Raw genomic sequence first — 20,188 nt, forward strand, 5'->3', positions numbered from 1 at the left:
GGGCGGGCCACCCCTCTAACATCATCAACGTGTCCGTGGTGAGTCTACTCTCTTCTCCTACTATGGAGTCTGCTGATGCAGTTGTCACACAGGATGATTTCCCATTTCCCCCTCCCACATTTGAGTCCTTACTTGAAAATGCACTTAACCTGGTATCCAATGAGATAGCTGACACTGAAAGAAGAATGTCCATGAGCTGTTCTGACAATTTCATCACACAGCCGATATCATTGTCAAATAACCCTGGTATTCCACTATCACCAGCTGTTGTTATTACAAAACCGGTATTGGTATCTACACCCCCCGTACCCCTGTTGACTGAAACTGTCTCCACTATTACAATCGCCTCCCAGGATGATGCTACTATCTCGGGAACCGTGGAAACTAATAATAAACAGGGAGGGGAAAAACGTAAAAGAGGCACCACCAAGCCAAGTGCTAATAAAAGGAAACAACTTTCAACTAACAAGAATCAGCCCACGCCCCAGAGCTTGTGGAATAAACAAAAATTTACTAGGGTCCAAACTGTTCATGTTGTGGACAAAGACTTAGTGGATGCGGATGACATTCCTACCGCAACCATTACTGACTCAAGTGGGACCTCTAATACGATATGGACCCAAACAACATTAATGGGAGACAATCATAACCTCTCGAAACAAAATGGGAATCTTATAGAAACCATAGTTGATACTATTTTTAATCGATTAGAGAAGCAAATGATCAATCAGTTTAATAATGTTTTTAAAAGACTTGACAGATTAGATAACCTGGTTAAAAATGAAGAAGTAAAAAGAAAGGGTTCTGTTATCTTGGATCAAATCAGAGCTGACCGCCTTATAAAAGGACTTGAATCTGTAAGCAACACATTGTCACTAAAGAAACATGAAGCTTCCACCATACCGGGTGGGGGTTTGAGTAACCCTGGAACATCACTACCATCGACTGTACCATCTACAATTCAACCTCGATCAGATATTGGAGGAAAGAACCTGGCGAAACCCAACTTACCTTCCAAATCTGTACCAACGCCTGCACCTAGAAAATCTGCCGCCCCCGTCATTATTGATAAAAATGCCATCAACCACAATAATGGCTCTACCCAACCCACAACAGCAGCAAGCTCAACCGTGGTTAACAATAAAGTTACAGGGCAAGCAGGGACAAGCAGGCCTTCTATACATCAAGGGCCTGCGCTACATCTGCCTCCGGACGCTTGCCCTTTTGTCCTGGTCCTTGCAGGAGTACCACCGCTGAGGGAGGAACAGGGGGAATCATGGGTGCAACTGCGAAACAAATGTATAGATTGGCTAACTAAGCATAAAGGTGTCAGATATGATATCTCAAGAGAGATCCTATCAGCGCGCAGGGTGTCTTGGGTCGGGCCCTTATTCAAAGATAAGGAAGGTGACTGTATAGTTCTCAATTTTAAAAACCCTGGTACTGTAAGATATCTACTCAACAGAAATAGTAATTGCTCTGCTATTTCCACTGTTGTAACCATGTTACCTCTGAGTTATTTTTACAGACAACCTCCAATGCAATCTCGATCACCCTTAATGCAATTTCAACTACCACCAATGCATTTTCAGCCACCCCCTATGCAACTCCAGCCGGCTTCATTTCCACTTAATATGTTTAATAGATGTGCACCTTTGTCGGATCTGGATATGCTTGACTGACCCTCATTGACTAACCCAGTCGAACCACTACTGGCACTAACCTCTGAATCCCAGGAAGTTCTACAACCTTTGTCAGGGACTGTAGTGAGTCAAAAATCCGAGAACTATAGAGTGTTGTGCCAAGGTTCCGAACTATCTCTTGTAAGTTGGAACATAGCGGGTGTTAACTCTAAACTGAAAATTAAAGAATGGTCAGATTGGGTTAATAATAACTGTGACATTTTGATGCTACAAGAGACTTGGAGTACAACTACACCTATAATGGAGGGATTTTGTTGTTACAACTTAATGGCTTCTCCCTCACCCATGGGTCGCCCCAGTGGGGGTTTATCTATCTGGACTAAAATAAAACCCGGGGTACAAACCAAATTGATCCCTACACCGGGCAAATGTTGTTTTATGGCTATGAAATATACCAACAGGATGAAACTATGTATAATCAATTTTTATAATAATGATTTTGTTACTCGCCCTAATGATAATTTTTTGTTATTATTTAATTTTATTGATGAAATTATGGAGGGGCAGAAGCACGGGTCCTTTGATGGCATTTGCATTGGAGGGGATTTTAATGCCCATATGTACCGCAATAGCCCATTATGTAGAAACGGTGAAGAGTTGAAAAACCATCTAGCCTCCCGTGACTTATTAAATGCAATGGAAATTGCTGGTTCTAGTGCAAACAATATATTAACACCTACTTATATAGGCCAGGGCTGTGCTTCCACGATAGATTATATATTTATCTGTCCGACATTAAGTGATATAATTTTAAAAGCAGAAGTCATCTGTTCCGCATATAGTGATCACTATCCGCTTAGAATATATTTACACAATCTGCAGTCCACAAAGGATGTATTGAGAGTAGAGACTGGGGCACAAAATCTGGCATTATCTACTGATAGATTAAGATTAATATGGAAAGGGGTGGACAATAAAGATATTTTAGCTAGAGTAATTAAAAAACACCCTAAGATAGTAGAGACGTGTCTGTCGCACATTAGCCCAGGCAGCGATGTGGTCTTTGCCTTTGGTAAACTTTGTGGGGCTATTAAAAGAGAATCCTCTAAACCAGCTAGGCCCAATATTGATCATGGCCCTCGCTGGTTTGACTCCTCCTGCTCCAAGGCCAACAGGGACCTGAGGGCGGCCTTAAAAATCAACCCTAGGGACGTCTCACTGGTGAGAGAACTAAGATTAAAATATAAAACCACGCTACGCACTAGATCTGAGGCCCTGGTGATTAATCATTGGGAATCTCTCACACGTACTGCCTCATTAAAAGACACGACAGGTTTTTGGAGAGAAGTTAAGTCCCTCAGATCCTTTGGTTCAGACATCAAACCAATTAATTGTAATATAACTGGCGAGGCGTGGGTAGAGCATTTCTCTAAAATTTATGCTATATCAGCCACTTCTCTAGATACTGTCTCCCTACTTAATACTGCTGGACCACTGAACATTCTATTGCCCGAGGTCGAGGATGCTATAATTGAGAGCGCTAGTAATAAAGCTCCCGGCCCGGATGGTCTTTCCATTGACCAGATCAAATCTGAAATCAATTTTTGGGCCCCTTTATTATGTAATTTATTTAATAATTTGACTGACAGCGCAATCCCCGAATCCTGGTCGAACAGTGTCATCGTACCGATATTCAAAAAAGGTGACAGGATGGACCCTGCCTGCTACCGTCCGATCTCACTGATCGATAACACACTAAAGGTGCTTGGAAGGGTAATTTTTAAAAGGATAAGGAATTGGGCTGAGGACAATAATGTTCTACATTGCAGTCAATTGGGATTCAGAAGCCATGTGGGCACTGTTGAACAATGTCTTAATTTGAACCTGATTATGGCCAAATATACTATTGTTAAAAAGTCCCCGCTTTATTTGGGTTTTATGGATCTGAGTTCCGCGTTCGATTTTGTTAATCGTTCTAGGTTGTGGTCACTTTTGCTTGATTATGGTTTGGATGATTCACTGGTATATTTTCTTTCTTACCTACATAGGGATTTAAAGGCTAGAGTACGTATTAATAATGAGGGCGAATTATCTGATGATATTTTTATTAGCAGAGGAGTTAGACAGGGCTGCGTACTCGCCCCACTGCTTTTTATTCTATATGTTAATGGGTTGAGCAGCACTTTGAGCAAGATTGCGAAGGATGTACCAATTATACATGGTTCCCCTATTACTGCCTTACTTTATGCGGATGACGCAGTATTAATGGGGCGTACACCTAATGCTTTACGAACTTTAATTACTGGGTTTGTTGCTTTTATGTCCGATTTGGGTTTAAATACCAATTTTAAAAAATCTTTTATTATGAATTGTGGACCCAAAAAGTACAACATTACCTCAATTAAATCAGGTGACAATATTTTAAAATGTACCAGCACTTTCCCTTATCTAGGGTTATTATTTTCTAACACAGGCTCTTGGCAGCAACATGTTGCCTACGCGAGAAATAAGATTGGTAAATCAATTAATTCAATCTTATCTCTCCGACTACCCAAATTGGCAGATGTTATTACCCCCCTGCTCAATATTTATCGAACTCAATGCCAACCAACGGGGACATACGGAGCAGAAGTGTGGGGCTATTGTAACAGCATGCCTCTCCAGCTGGAGGAAAATAGATTTTGTAGGAGGGTGCTGGGGGGAGTTCCCTGTGCCCCCACATTTATTTGTCACAATGAGCTTAGGTTGCCATATATTGTTGATTTTATTAGGTCAAGGCCCGCGCTCTTTTGGATAAAAATATGGTCAAATCCAGCTGCTTCCCTAACACGCAGCATAATATCTGACTGCTTACTATGCGAAAGATCCCATCATATACCTTGGTTAAATGCTGTCGAGAACAGCCTGTTGAGCGTGGGACACGGCTCTCTGTTTAGCTCTCCTAATACCATTGTTCCTGTTCACAAAAATAGTGTAAAACGGGCATTGCTCGACTTATACGAGGAGGAACGGACGAGATCTGAATTTGCCAAATCTGTTGTCATTAAATATTTGCCCTTTACTGATTCAGGTAATGATAATCTAAACAAGCTCTGTAGATACCTGTCAATCCCAATAGGAAGATGGAACCGAAGCCTTTTATTCCGGTTCCGGGACGGAAGCATTGTTAATCTACTAAGCTTCCCCCTTGGTTATAACAAAAACTTAGAAGAGTTTGACTGTCCCTGTTCTGAAGGTGGGAAACAAAGTTTGTTGCATTATTTTCTTTTCTGTGGCCATTATAAATTGTATATCCGCCAATATTTAATGCCGATTTTCCGCAAACATAACCTAAGGGATTTTAATCTGGCATTGAGATTTTTACAAATGCTGTCAACAGATGAAGTCATATATACTGTAAGCTGTTTCATAAAAGTCTGTGTGAGATCTAGGGCAAGTATGGAACATGCATAAGGGACTACAGTATTGTGCTATTGAACGCACATTGCACTTTACTATTCTGATATAATTTGCACACAGATTCAATTATATATGTGTCTGGATATGTATGATTATTTTAGAGAGTGGATAAATTGAAACCTATGATTAAATGTATAAATAGATCAATGTTTCTCCTTATTATGTACTATGCACCTTATGCCATATATGCTGCTTAAACTCAATTGGAAAATCTTGTTTTTAACTTTTATATATGTCTTTTATGTGCTTTTAATGTGTTTCATTCTGTATGTACTTTTATGGATGTATTAAATTCCGAATAAAGATCATTTGACATTTGACATGTATCAATTACTTAAACAGTCAGTCACGTGCCTACTAAATCCAACATCCAGACACGTATACACCCACTCATTCTTCAATACACCTTGACATATATATAATACATATTTAAAATTTAAAGAAACACACAGTCACTGGATGCTGTCATCAGTGATGACATCAGTGATGTCATTTGAGATGTCATCAGTGATGTCACTGACCATGTCATGAATGATGTAATATGTGACGTCATCAGAAGTGCATTGCGGGGGCGCGAGTTATGGTTAGCTAACCTAACTATAACAGCGGAATTTCTATGGTTTTGTATGAGTGAAATGTCCAACTAACTATAATGCCCCTGAAACCTATGTTTTTTTTCAGTTAATTTTTAAGGTTTTTTTAAATGCTAATTCCTAACTATAACGTGCCTGAAACCTACATTTTTTTAGTGAATAGATAGATATCCTAATGCCAGTTGATAAGTATATTTAGAACCTAGAGATACATTTGGGATGTGAAAGGTCATTGGACTAACGCCCATAGTAATGGACTAATTCATGGTTCCAGTGCTGGTTGTGGCGAGGGATGCTTTTTTTACTTTGATAACAACTTTGACTGTAGTAACACAGCGTAGTGGAGGCTTTGTGGCCGCACTTTCAGGGCAAACATTATGTGGAGGACTATTCATTGTTTTCCATCTGCATGCAAGAAATGAATTGGGTGCCTCCCGTTTTCTGGCCTATTCAAGGCATAAAATGAACACGGTGGCATATGCTATTTATATATGAAAACATTCACAGAAACTAAGGCGTTTCTATTGAGATTCAATTTGAGATAAACAATGCAGATATGGCGGCCAAATCAAATGTATCTGTTCTAAAATGGCATTAGTCCTTTCTCATTTGCCACAACTCAGTCCTCCAATAAGAATGTTGTATGGTATTGGAAAGTTAATCTGCATAACAGTGTTAAGCTGCACTCTGACTATGAAAGCATTGAAAAAGGTATTCTTGTTGAGACGTGCCTGCTGAGAATAAAGAAAAGAACGTTGAAAGCCCTGTGAGTGCCCTGTGCTATTCTTTTGTGTGTGTCGATGTCTATATGTGTGCATATATATACACACGCACACACACACCTCCACTCCCTTCCACCAGCACCCCCATGCGTGATAAAGCGATTGTTGTAAAGGCTATTTCCCCTCAGAAAGTCAGGGTGCTGTTAAAGGTTTAACATATAAAAAAGTTTTAGTCAGACATGAGTGTCTCAGTTGGGTCAATCAGGCTATCCAATGAGGTTCAGTTGAAAGTTACGTTCATCTTTCCCAGCCTAGCCGATGCACTGACCTGGCTGGAACTTGTTTATATGTTTCTCTTTCAATTGGCCTGTTGTGTTGCGCTCATGACACACTCTGGCTGCGTTGTATTGCACTTGAACGACTGTGCCAATGTAAACTACAGGAGAGATGGTAAATCAATTTTTGGGAAACAAAATGTTATTTCTCAACTACTTTCTCTCCTTAAATATTGTATGTTCCAATGCAAGTTAATAAGCAACTAACAACTTAACATTTGCTGCAAACTCACCCTTTGGACGTTTATATAATATTTGCAGTGCTTTTGCCTACTTGTAGGCTGGAGAATGTTCAGAAACTACTGTCTACCTGACATCTGGTATTGTCATAAGCAGTTTGTCTCAGTGTGCTCCTGGTGGGGTTGAAGGCCTGTAAACAGGAAAGATATGAGATAGTGCAAATAACAGTGTGTGGCTGCAAGGAGAGATAGTGCAAATAACAGTGCGTGGCTGCAAGGAGAAGCTTCAGTGAGGTCGGTCTGCTACTGGCCATAATGTGCATGTGGGCAGAATGAACTAGCTTGTCTTCACAGTAGAGACACAGAGAAGTTGAAGAAAAGATGGGGTCAGACTTTGCCTCCTCATCATGATGGGCCCTGTGGCCATTTAGAATGAGGAAAGCACCCTTATCAGGAAGCTCTGTACTCCTGTAGGATTAGCCTAACAAACAGAACGTGGTCAGTTGTCCTATTAATTGCTGCAGTGAGCATGTCATGACGCTTCTGCCAGTCACACTGATGCTGGCTCATGGCCCTTGGCGAGGGGAAAACTCAGTGAAAATACATCATGATGGAGGGTTTTCCTCTTGCACGTTCCTACGTCCTTGCACATGTAGCCGCCATGTTCGGTGAGGGAACGCCCCCACAGGAGCATATAGGAGTGCAGTGCAAAAAGAGGCAGCCCTCAGCTTCTGCCCAATAAAATATGTACTTAATTTTAACCAACGTATAGGCAGAGATAACGCCCCTTCCTTAATAGTGCTTTTTAAAGCTCTTTTTCAGTCCTATTGCTCAATCAGGCCAGACTTAAAAGGGATGTTGTCGACCCCACTCTGGGCCTCCACAGCTTTCATCTCCCGCTCACCTCACCCCAACCACCATCATTACTATCCAACTGAATGTGAGTAAAGTGAACAACTCCTTTGGGCCTCTCTCTGCTACAGAGTTATGAGCAGCCAGGGCACCCCTCCCACACACAGTCACACGTCGAACCCCTCTGTGCTGCAGTTACTGTGTGCTCCTCTCTACTGCTGACATTGGACCCAGGGCTCTCCTTCCTTGGACTTCTCTGTGCTGCTGTCTAGGCAGCGAGTCTGCCCCCTTATTTGACCCCTTCCTTTATTTATTTATTTATTTATTTATTTAATTTCTTATATAGCGCAGGAATAGACTCCTTACGGAGTATCTCCGCGCTATGCTCGAAGAATGTATATAGAGAGGAGGTGTAATAGCTGAGCTGTATTCTGGTAGGCAGACTTTTGCTGTCTTCTGAAGAAGAATTTAATTCCACTGACTCCCGACAATGCAGGGTGGTCTGTGGGCCCTTGTGGGGATGCATTGTTGAAATATGTGTATCTGAGAGAGACACGTTAGTGTTAGATTCCTTACCTTAGAATATCCCCAGGAGTCCGGCTGGATCCGGAAAGTTTTTCTTAGCAGTACCCCTACCCGTCAGTAGGTGGCATCCTGGTGCTCCGCGTCCGTCACTGGTGTCATCAGCGCCCAGATGACGTCACAGAGAGTACTTAGGCACCACCCATGCGCGCTGACGTCAGTTCTTTCTTTTCCGCGCCAGCAAGCGCAGATCCGGATTGAGCACGTACCTTAGTCACTTTTTGGCTACTCTTTTTGAGACTTTTTGTCTCCCTTTTTTCTCCTGGTGCATGTAGGGATGCCCGCTTCAAGTCTTGTGGGACGTGGCGCCGTAATATGTTGGTGGCAGACACCCACGATGTGTGTCTCTACTGCCTGGAGTCAGATCATGACGTCCGGGCCTGCCGGGACTGTCGAGCCATGGCCCCTAAAGCCTTGCGGGAGCGGGGTCGGAAATTGCTGGAGGTTCGGCATTCGTCACACTGCCGCTCTGGGTCTGGGGGTCATTCCAAGTCTTCGCCTTCGGAATCCGGTAAGCGATGCCATAAAAAGAAGTTGAAGAAGCGTGTTCTCTCTCCGACGTCCCCCCATCGCTCCTCGGAGGCAGATGAGGGGGACAGGGGCTCCGCCCATGCGGCTCCTCTGGAGCCTGGGAGTCCCGCGGCCTTCCCGCCATACCCAGGTCCGTCGGCGACTCCCGAACAGATGAAAGAGTTTCTTGCTGCCATGGACCGCCTTTTTAGGCCGCGGCATCCCGCCGGCGCGCTTTCGTGCCCCACCGTCCCGTGTCCAGATCCTGCTGGCCCGGCGGCTCCGCCACCTGCTCCAGCCCAGGCGCCACAGCATCCTACGCTGCTGGCTCCGGCCCCGGTGCCCTGAGGTACAGCGCTGCCGGCTCCGGCCCCAGCGCCGCACTGGGTGCCATTTATCCCACCCCTTCCCCGGTTCCCGCACCATTTTGTCCTGGCCTGGGATCCGAATTGGGAGGCGGCTCCGGCCCGTTCCCGATGCCGTTCGTCCCTTCTCCGGTTCCAGCTTTGCCGCCGCGACCGGCTCCCTCTACGCCAGAGGCGGACGAGGACTGGGACGGGTTCGAGGACCCTCTTGCCTGGCAATGTGACTCCGAGCAAGATTGGGTGGATGATCTGGAAGACGCGGGCGAACTCGATGTTTCTTCTGACCCGGGATTTGCCTCTCCTCCGCCTCCTATGGAGGAGGGTGCTTCCTACATCGTAGTGCTCCGTCGGGCTGCGGAGGCTCTCAATCTCGACCTCCCGACAGTGGCCCTCAAAACTAACCTCCTTACGGAGGTGCTCCAGACGCGGTCGGCATCGTCTGAGCCGCTGCTCCCTTTCAGTGAAGCCCTTACCGAAGTCCTTTTGGGCACTTGGTTGCGGCCGGCCAAGTGGGTGCAGGTGGATAAAAAAGTCGCCAGGCATCATCGCCCGGTGCCTGGTGATCCCACCTTCCTGATTACTCACCCTACGCCTGAGAGCCTGGTCATTCAGGCCTCAACGTCGCAGAGTGTCTTTCCTACGGCTCCGCCGTATAAGTACTCTAAAAGGCTGGAACAATTTGGTAAGAGGTTGTTCTCCTCGCCCAGCTTGGGGCTGCGGTCGGTTAACACCGCCTGCTTGTTGGGCCGTTACTCCCACGCAGTGTGGGATTCTGTTGCTCAGGTGTTGCCTTATTGTTCTGAGGAGGTCTAGGCTGTCCTTTCCCGAGAGATTGCTGAAGGGAAGAATGCGGCTAAATTTGCCGTCAGGTGTGGTTTGGACACCGCTGATTCGTTGGGCAGAGCGATTTCCACGACTGTGGCGTTGCGGCACCATGCCTGGGTGCGTTTGACTGGGTTCTCGCCCGATGTCCAGAGCTCACTTATGGACATGTCCTTTGATGGCTCCCGCCTCTTTGGCGATAAGGCTGACAGTGCACTGGAGCGCTTTAAGGACTCACGCGCTACGACCAAGTCCTTGGGTCTTTCTACGAAGAACCCTGCCACTCCTGGGTTTCGTTCCTTTCGTGGTCAGGGCAGAGGCACCCAGGCACGCTCCTCCAGCAAGCCTGTGCAGAACCAGCCTCCGCGCGGTCGCTGCCGTGGGTTCCGCAGGGGCAGGTCTGGGAACCAGCGTGCAGGTCAGTCCACCTCTACCCCCCGCTGCTTCCGCCTCCAAGACTTCCTAATCCGAGCTTCAGGGAGCACCCCACACCGGTGAGTGGCAGGGATCGCCACCACCTCCACCACTGGCGCGAGATTACATCAGCCAAGTGGGTGCTGCAGATAATCTGCTAAGGTTACTCCCTTCCTTTTCAGTCCTCCCCTCCAGCCATGCCACCTCGGTGACACCGCATGTCGGTGGATCATTTGGACCTTCTCCGACAGGAAGTTACCGCCCTCTTGGCCAAGGGGGCCATCGAGTACGTTCCCGAGCAGGAAGTAAGGAGTGGTTGTTATTGCCACTACTTTCTGGTCCCCAAGAAGGACAAGGGCGGCCTGCGCCCCATCTTAGACCTCCGGGACGTGAATCGCTTCCTCCGGAAGGAGAAATTCAAAATGCTGACTTTGGCTCAGGTCCTGTCTGCCATCAACCCTGGACACTGGATGGTAGCGTTGGACTTGCAGGGCGCTAATTTTCACATCCCCGTCCTACCGGCCCACCGGCGCTACATGCGGTTTACGATAGGCCAGGAGCATTTTCAGTTTGCCGTGCTCCCCTTCGGCCTTACCAGTGCCCCTCGGGTGTTCACGAAGGTGATGGTGGTGGTCGCGGCTCAACTACGCAGGTCGGGGGTAACAGTCTTCCCCTGCCTTGACGACTGGCTGTTGAAGGCGGGCTCGTCCCAGGCAGTTGTCAACCACCTCCAGACGAAGGCCGACCTCCTGCATTTGCTGGGGTTCTCCATCAATGTGCAGAAGTCGCACCTGAGTTCCTCTCAGAAGCTCCCCTACATCGGAGCGGTTCTGGATTCAACGCTGTTTCTTGTTTATCCTCCCAAGCAGCGAGTCCGGGATATTCAGGCTATGATTCCAATCTTCCGACCTCTATCCTGGGTTTCAGTCAGGATGACCCTACGGCTCCTGGGCCTGATGGCCTCCTGCATCCTGCTGGTGACACATGCCAGATGGCATATGCGGGCTCTGCAGTGTGGGACCTGAAGTTCCAGTGGGCGCAGCATCAAGGCAACCTGTCCGATCATGTCCAGATCAAGGAGGACAGAGCACAACAATTGCAGTGGTGGCTCACGAACCGAACCGAAACTGGGTCAGTGGCAGATCCCTCTCCCTTCCCCAAATGGAGCACACAGTGGTGACAGATGCGTCCCTCCTGGGATGGGGTGGTCACGTGGGAGAGGCGGAGATCAGAGGCCTCTGGTCTCCAGCGGAGTCCAGGCTCCATATCAATCTTTTGGAGCTTCAGGCGATCCGACTTGCACTGAAAGCATTCCTTCCCACTGTCCGGGGAAGTGTGATGCAGGTGTACACGGACAACACCACCGCCATGTGGTATTGCAACAAGCAGGGCGGGGTGGGGTCCTGGACCCTATGTCAGGAGCTCTGCGCCTCTGGGCATCGCTGAAACGTCAAGGCATTATCTTGGTGGTTCAACACCTGGCAGGTTCTCTGAACGCCAGGGCGGACTAACTCAGCCGCCCGTGCTTGATGGATCATGAATGGCGTCTGAACTCGGACGTGGCGCAAGGTCTCTTTCAGCAGTGGGGAGAGCCTTGGTTAGATCTATTCGCCACCGAATAGAACGCGCAATGCCATCAGTTCTGCGCGTTGGAATTTCTAAGGGAGCACTCGCTCGTCGACGCTTTTCGTCGCGAGTGGAGTGCTGGTCTGTTGTACGCCTTTCCGCCTATACCACTTCTGCCCAGAGTGCTGAAGAAGATCAGGCACGACTGGCCCAAGTCATTCTTGTGGCTCCCGACTGGGCTCGAAGAGTTTGGTATCCCAAGCTACTCAGTATGAGCATCGATCCCCCGATCCGGCTGCCTCTTCGGGAGGATCTTCTGTCGCAGCAGCAGGGGACGGTCCTCCACCTGAACCTGTCCAGCCTCCACCTCCATGTGTGGAGATTGAGCGGCGACAGTTGACACCTTTCGATCTTCCCCCCGAAGTCTGTGATGTCATTCTGGCAGCCAGGCGTCTCTCCACCAAAACGGCCTGCAGATGGAACAGATTTGTGGCATGGTGCACAGCAAAGTCTGTGGGTCCCCTTTCTGCCCCTCTTTCTGAGGTCCTTCTGTTCCTTCTATCCTTGGCCCAGCAGGGCTCTGCTCTGGGCACTGTCAAAGGTTATATTTCAGCCATCTCCGCCTTTCTACGGCTTCCTGATCAGCCTTCGCTTTTTAAGTCCCCAGTTGTTAACCATTTCCTCAAAGGCATTACACTCACGTTTCTTCCCGTGCCTTTCATAATTCCTCAGTGGGACCTGAATCTTGTTTTGACTTATTTGATGTGCGCTCCTTTTAAGCCCCTTCATAACTGTCCCTTACGTCTTCTCACTTTAAAGACGGCTTTCCTGGTGGCTATCACCTCTGCCAGAAGAATGAGTGATCTCCGGCTCTTTCTTCCAAACCTCCTTTCCTTTCAATTCATCCAGACAAGGTGGTTCTAAGGGCCCGTCCTTCTTTCTTGCCAAAGGTTGTCGTGCCCTTCCACATCGGGCAGACCATTACTTTGCCCACCTTCTTTCCACCTCCGCATCCTTCCAGGGAGGAAGATAGGCTCCACCGTCTGGACCCAAAACGTGCGCTTGCATTCTATCTGCAGCGTACACAACAGTTATGGGTGGATGATCAGCTCTTTGTTGGCTACGTGGGCACCAAAAAAGGTTGGGCCGTGCACAAATGGACCATCTCTCGGTGGGTCGTTTTGTGTATCAAAGCATGTTACTCCTTGGCCAAGGAGCCTCCTGTGGGGCTGCATGCCCATTCGACCAGGGCGACTGCAGCCACTACTGCCTTGGGACGCGGCGTTCCCTTGCAGGACATTTGTCAGGCGGCTATGTGGGCCTCGGTGCACATGTTTACCAAGCACTACTGCCTTGACAGTCAGGTCCAGAGAGACAGCTTCTTTGGCCGTTCTGTGCTCTGTGACTTTCTGGTGTAATCCTGTTGGCAGACTCACCTCCGGGGTTGGTATTGCTGGGGTATCTATTCTAAGGTAAGGAATCTATCACTAACGTGTCTCTTTCAGATGCACAAGTTACTACTTGTGTAATGATATATCTGTAAGAGACATTAGTTAGTGATAGATTCCTTACCTCCCCACCCATCCTCCCCGTTCTGCGAACTGATTACTAGGGTTAAGGTCATCCCTGTCAGAGCCCTAGTTTTTTGCACCAATGGTCAGTATCTTGCATGGCTCTGTGTTCCTGGCGCGGAAAGTCGTGTACAGAACTGACATCATTCTGCATGGGTGGCGTCTAAGTTCTCTCCGTGACGTCAACTCGGCACTGACGACGCCTGTGACGGACGCGGAGCCGCAGGACGCCACCTACTGACGCGCATGGGTACTGCTAAGTAAAACTTTCCGGATCCAGTCTGACGCCTGGGTATATTCTAAGGTAAGGAATCTATCACTAACTAATGTCTCTTACAGATATATCGTTACACAAGTAGTAACTTGTGTGTTCAGAAGAACTCTGACAGGGATTTGGATGGAGCTGTGTTTGTACCAAGATTTATTAGTCATTGAGCACATAGGTGAATAATTTCTCCAAGTGTACTTTATAAATACACTCAGGTACTCACCGATACACACAGGCTCCTCACTCACCAGCCCGAGGCACTCACTCGTGTCTTCTCTTCCCCAGGTCTGGCGCTCCAGGTTTTGGCAGACTGTCGGTCCCGGGCACAAGGCTTCCTGTGTTCGGAGCACGTGCTGGCGGCACGCATCGAAGATCATTTGGCGCGAGCGCATGCTGCAAGCGGTATTCTTCTATTTGGCTTCACAGATTTTATAGTGGAAGGCACCTCACCTTCAGGAAGTGGTTGAAAGTATGGTGGGCGGGTGGGCGGATGGTGAGATCAGGAGCTCTGCGGGGTTGTGGGTTAAATATAAGTCCTGTATCAAACGTTAACATTTAGATTGTGTCTGGCTTCTTTTATTGGAAGAGGTTGCTGTCGCAGCGCTTTGATTGGATGAGGTTGTTCTCTTACTCATTTCCTAGTCGTGGCAGACAACTAGCAGGCTACAGTGAGATTAAGAGCTTGGGTATTCTGTCTCTTCCATTGGCTTCTAGCCGGAAGTTGGTATTGACAGAAAAAAGCTCATTGGCTAATTCTAGTCTTGACTGGTTTTTTATCAGGTCCACGCTGACAGGGAGCCTGGCTGTGTGTCTCCCATGTGTTGGCTTTTGTCTGCCTGTCCCCTGTAGCAGGGCTGCTGGTGTCTTATCCGCCTCCTTGGAATGGTAGCTAATTTGTTGATATCCATGTCTGAGAGTTTGGGTGTTTTACTCGCCTCTGTTTCAGCAATCGTTGGCCATGGGCTGTGACAGCAGAGCTGCTGTGTGCTTCTTGAGCAGCAGTCACAGCGGAAGCCAGATTGTCTGACGCCTTTCGTCGCTGGTGACTGACAGGAAGGATTGAACATGGAGCTCTGATTTCTGACTCTGTTCTTTGTCTTGGCAGGTGATTGGCAGTCGGCAGCTGTGCATCTGCGTAACAGTGTCAGGAATGTGGAGCTACGACACGGGGCATCCAGCATGGAACTGGGACATGAACTCTTCAAGCTAGCGCAGATCTTCTTTAATGGGTGAGTTGCCATCTAGTGATACTGCTCATCTGCTTGTGTCCTTCGGTGATGGGGCTGCGCCCAAAGAGGGCCAGTCTGCCTGCAGCCAGTAGTACTAGAGTTTAACCCATTATCCTAGTCAGTTTGAGGTGGTGTTCCTTCTGCTACCTGTGGCACAGTGGTTCCCCCACTGTTTCTGCAGCACAGGATGATGCTGGCTGCATCCAATGGTGTCATGAGTTGTACATCAGCTCCCAGCAGCACTAGGGTTTGTCCCCAGTAGCCTTGCCCTCCTCCCCCCCTCCCCCCCCAGTGGAAGCCCCTATTAAATGCAATAAAGAACAGAGAGCACATGGACAATCCCAGCTGCACCCAGGCACAGTCTGCTCCCACTCCTACCTGCTCCTGTCCCTCCAGGAGCTCCTGCCAGGAGTTAGCGTGCAGAGGTCTTGTGGCTCTGCTTTCACGCTCTGGGATTTTCAAATCATTTTTTTTAATTCCTCTTTTATCTAGGGTAACCATGTGAATATGTCACAAGAAAACCATTCAACTCCTGGACAATTCTTTAAAAAAAGCATTGTTTTTAGGTGTACTCAGTTAAATTTAATTTAGCTAAGACTACCCTGAGGACTCAACAACTTGCCTTTACCTGGGTAATACCATACTATTAACCCAGGGAACCTTTCGGAGTCTATCTGCGGGGGCCTCTGGCGATAGCTTTGGGCACCACACCCGGGTTACATTCAGGGTCCAGGCACTGGGACGAGCTCACGATTCTCCTCTGTGCAAACCACAGGGGTTTGAAATGTGAAGCCTTATGCACTTTTTGGGGCTTTCTTTGGACTACCGAGTCAAAGCGCAGGGGGACATTGTGTTCTTTATTTGAATCGGCTTTCAGGAAACCTAGCTTTGAGCCCTGGGTGCAAGGTCTGACACTACGAGTCCATGTTCTGCGTATCTTTGAAGGCTTCATCCTTCATTTCCTATGGATTTCTCCTGAACGACCTCTCTGCAAATTGTTTGGCAGACCTTCTGCATAGTATTCTGGGGCTCTTCAGGTCTGCGCACAAGATACACTGAGTGTCAAATAGTTGAAGGAGAGACCCTGTTTAAAGGGGGTTTAGATCATCAGTGTAAATAGTAAGGCTCGAGAGGTGATGAAGTTCTAGTAAATGCGTGGCCAAAGTTTTTTTTAAATTTCCCAGAAACCTGCTCTGTGCTCCTGGCAGGCAGTAGACAAGCAGTGTTTCATGTCTGGTCAGTGGTTTTTACATTCATTAATAAGGCTGGCACAGCCCTAAATGTCACTTAAATGTGGCACTCAAGAAACTAATTGTGTTTCTAGATATTTTGGCTACACCACCCCTAGTTTGCTTTCCTCCGTATAACACCGTACAAAACTGGGGATTAAAAGCTTCTTTATCACACATCCGTTGTGGGCCAATAGTCCAGTTCAGCTCAAGTCAACAAATCGAAAATATGCACTGAACGTGCAACCTCAGACGGCGAATTATTCGGGGCTCCCTTAACTCTGTGACTGCCCACTGGTTCTGTCTCATGAACTGCAGTCCTGAGGGTCTGATATTGGGCAACTTTTGATGCAACGCGCCAAGGTTTTACCCCGCCTGTAATGTCGATATTGTGGCGTATCGCAAAATGATAGGGCCTCACCCTCAACCCCCCATCAGAATAAGATGAGGATTCCCCGAGTCTCCCATAACTCAATGATATTCATTGGCCTTGAACTGAATAGTGCCACCATGAAGTGTTCGGGGCTCCATAAATGTTCAGGGCCCCTGCACCGTGCCCCACTTTTTTTTGGGACTTTGTGTGTCCCTCCTAGCTACTGAGTGACCACCACCCTCACCCCCCAAATTCTAAATGGGGGTGTCTGCCTGGAGGTCCACAAACAGAGCCTCTCGCCCACCATCAGCGAGAGGGAGACTCTCCTGGCCAATCCAGCCTCTACGAGCTCAAACAAGCTTCACCTCAGCATTTAGAATTACGAGACTGGCAGATGATGCACTTAGGCACAGTCCTCAAGTACTGTGAGTGATGTAGTGTTGCTTCCAATACCACTCACATCAGACGCACCAACGCACTTTAACTGTTTTACAGCTTAATCCAGGATTCTAAAAAACCAGTGGGTTCCAAGAGCGAGTCACTTCACCAAGTTAAGAATCGCACTGTAGTTCAATGGTAATTCACATTTAGAATGTAGTTCTTAGACTGTCTCTCAAATATCACATTTTGATCAGTGACCAAAGACACTCCCCTCCACGTATATCTCCAGAAGACCCCAGGAACAGAACCCAGAGCCCCCAGAACAGATAATTAATGTGAGGTGCTAACTCATTGTCTGAGTGGGGACCTAAGAGTGTGTTTGTCTCACTGGTGTTCCAGACGAGTGAGTGTACCAAGCCTGCTGTTACAAAGAGTGATTTCCACATTCTTCTCATCTCACACCCTCCGTATCTGTTCCTGTTTTCAGGCGTGCTATGTCAGAAGCCATGGAGACCATTCTCAATGCAGAACAGATTCTAACAGTGCATTATGGCTCTCAGCATGAACTACTGCAGGAACTTCAAGAGATGAAAGCTTGCCTTTTGGACTTGCTCAAGGTCACAGGGTCACGGATGAAGTCAATACCTGCCAGCTGAACCTATCAGCCTCACTAAGGGATTTAGGAGGGCCTGGTTTCCTGCACAAGATGTCCAAAAGTTCACAAAGGTATGAGAAGCTAGCCCTGCATATTCTGCTCGTGATGAGAAGGATTACAAAGGAATGAAGGCCTGTGTGCCATGACCATGGTGGTGGAGTCAGATGCACGAGGGGCTGCCCACCGGCATATAATGCAGCTGAGACAGTCTCACACTGCTCGCTTAATCTTGGACTTCCTGTGAACTATTATTTTAATTTGGACATAGCATTTCTCGTATGCGTGTGTGGGTATACACAGGCGTATGTTTTTGGGTATGTGTGTGTTCACACACATGTGTTTGGGTTCAAGTATGCATGCTTTTTAGGTCTCTCCTGGCGTTGCAGCGCGCATGAGCTGCTCGCTCTGCGAGGGCTTCTTGGAATAAATACCATTTCAGAATTGGGCTTTCAGCTCCGCCCGTTATTTTGGTTGATTCGCGTCATAAGTTATGTAAACGGAGTGTGATTATTGTAAGTGAGGCTTTTTAGCCCTTCCTGGTTACCACCCTGTCCACTTTTGGCCCCGCCCACCCGGACTGGATGGGTTACTCGCTGAGTTACATGCTTTCATTTATAAGTCTGGAAGCACTCTTTCTTTCTCATTTGAGTGCGGGCTGCCTCGGCCACGCTTGTTTTAATGTGCCTTGCTTTTTTTTTGAGTGCTTGTTCATTACTTTTGTCGCCAGTCAGGGCTTCTATTATTTAAACGACCGCATTGGCTGCGTTTGTTTTAATGTACCTTTCTTTTTTTTCCGAGTGCTTGTTCATTCCTGTTGTCGATAGTCAGGGCTTCTATTATTTAAATGGCGCACAGTTCAGTGGTTTGCTTTCCTGCCTGGTGGGTGCCATTTTATCACCGGCACCGCAAGAAAATCATAGCAATGAAGTCCCACACTCTCCCCCTAACCTTCCCGACAGGACGATGCATGCTCGTCTCTGGGAAATGTGGATCAATTATTTACATTTCATTGTACTAGCGTGTGCACTCACTGATCAGCGCGCAAACTGCAGGAGTTACCTTTTTCCACCAGGCCAGAGATTCGCACAGGCCTGCGTTTTTAAATTCTGCAGTTATTTTGTTTCTACGTAGTTTCGTGTAAAGCACCACGCCGCCATGCTACTGACACCAAGTTTTGGACAGGTAGAGGTAAATAGACATGTGGTTAATATTTTACAACTTCTATACTTATCTGTGACTGGCCTGGGTGTCTCTTAGCGTCCCCACACGAAGCCTTGTTTATTATTGCGACCCACCTCATCGATACCACATGCATCACAAATGTAGACCCCACCGTTTTTTGTTGGGACAAACTGTGGCAAATTTATTAATCTTATACACACAGAGGTAGGGCTAATTAAGGGGTGATCAGAGAGCTCAGCCCACTCTATACTTTATCTGTGACTGGCTTGGGTGTCACTTCTGCCCCCACCCCAGCCCCCTGTTCCTAATCTCTCGTTCCACTCTGCCTCTGTCTGCGGTGCATTGTGGGTTTATCTACCCCCACTGCTCCATCCCAAACTGCCTATTTGGAATAGAAATGCCACAACAATGAGCAGTGACCACACCTCGCTGAGCAAATGCATTCAGCAGCAGTAAAAGAAAGGGTCTGGTGCCAGCCGCGGCGGGGTGTGGGCGTGGAAGCGGGCATTTGAAGTCTGGGGAGAAAGGATGGAAAAGAAGTAAAGACTGCACATTTGTTTAGTGTACAAAGTCAATCAATCGAGTCTCAGAAGCTACAGAGGAGAGGCTGGTAGGATAGAGACACATTGAGAGAGATCTGTTGCCCATCAGTGTAAGGGACAGCGTTGGGTGCGAGGGCAGCGCTCAGTGTGGGCTGAGTGCTGCAACATGGGAAGCTGCTTCTGAGCATGACTGAGGTTCCATGGCACAGCTGTTTGGGGGTCTCAGTACTAGAAGAGCAGGAGGTGCACACTTCGGGACTGAAGAGCAGTATAGCTTTACTTGTATCCAACTTTAAAAACACAATATCATACTTTGCAGGTCAGCATTGTCATGCTTCAAACCTTGCACGCGGACCCCTTCTAATCAATGAGGCACATACGATTGTGTAGGCTGAACCAACCTGCTTGAAGAACCAACCGGAAGTGGGATTTTAATGGTGGCTGCTAACCTTTAATAACAAGCATTTGCAATGAAATAGGTCTCACATTTACGCGAGTTTAAGCTATTGCCATTGTAAATGACAATGTGTTTTATTTATGTTTTAAAAACCAATACCAAAATAAAAGGCATAGAGCCAATAGCTCTAACTTGCGTAGCTGCAAGACCTATTGCATTGCAAATGCTTGTTCAAGCTCCTGCCAGGTTCATTAAACACTCGGAGGAGGAATTGTGTGTATGCCATGGATGTACTGGAGAACAATCAAGTTCCTGATTA

General features: G+C 47.4%; 1 protein-coding gene across 3 annotated transcripts in view; it reads left to right on the plus strand.

Moving 5' to 3' along the window:
• Window positions 1-18,200, plus strand: part of SMYD4 (SET and MYND domain containing 4) — a 157,404-nt gene extending 139,204 nt beyond the window's left edge. For 2 of the 3 annotated variants that reach the window (XM_078680146.1, XM_078680147.1), the window contains exons 9-11: window positions 14,167-14,283; window positions 14,987-15,110; window positions 17,581-17,878. In XM_078680146.1, coding sequence (XP_078536272.1) covers window positions 14,167-14,283; window positions 14,987-15,110; window positions 17,581-17,749 — 410 coding nt within the window. In that variant the 3' untranslated portion in view covers window positions 17,750-17,878. Of the gene's footprint in view, window positions 1-14,166; window positions 14,284-14,986; window positions 15,111-17,580 lie in introns of all 3 variants that reach the window. The other variant, XM_078680148.1, reaches the window with a different exon arrangement.
• Window positions 18,201-20,188: the final 1,988 nt, after the last annotated feature.

The sequence above is a fragment of the Lissotriton helveticus genome, chromosome 3_1, assembly GCF_964261635.1.
Source record: "Lissotriton helveticus chromosome 3_1, aLisHel1.1, whole genome shotgun sequence".
NCBI classification, from domain to species: domain Eukaryota; kingdom Metazoa; phylum Chordata; class Amphibia; order Caudata; family Salamandridae; genus Lissotriton; species Lissotriton helveticus.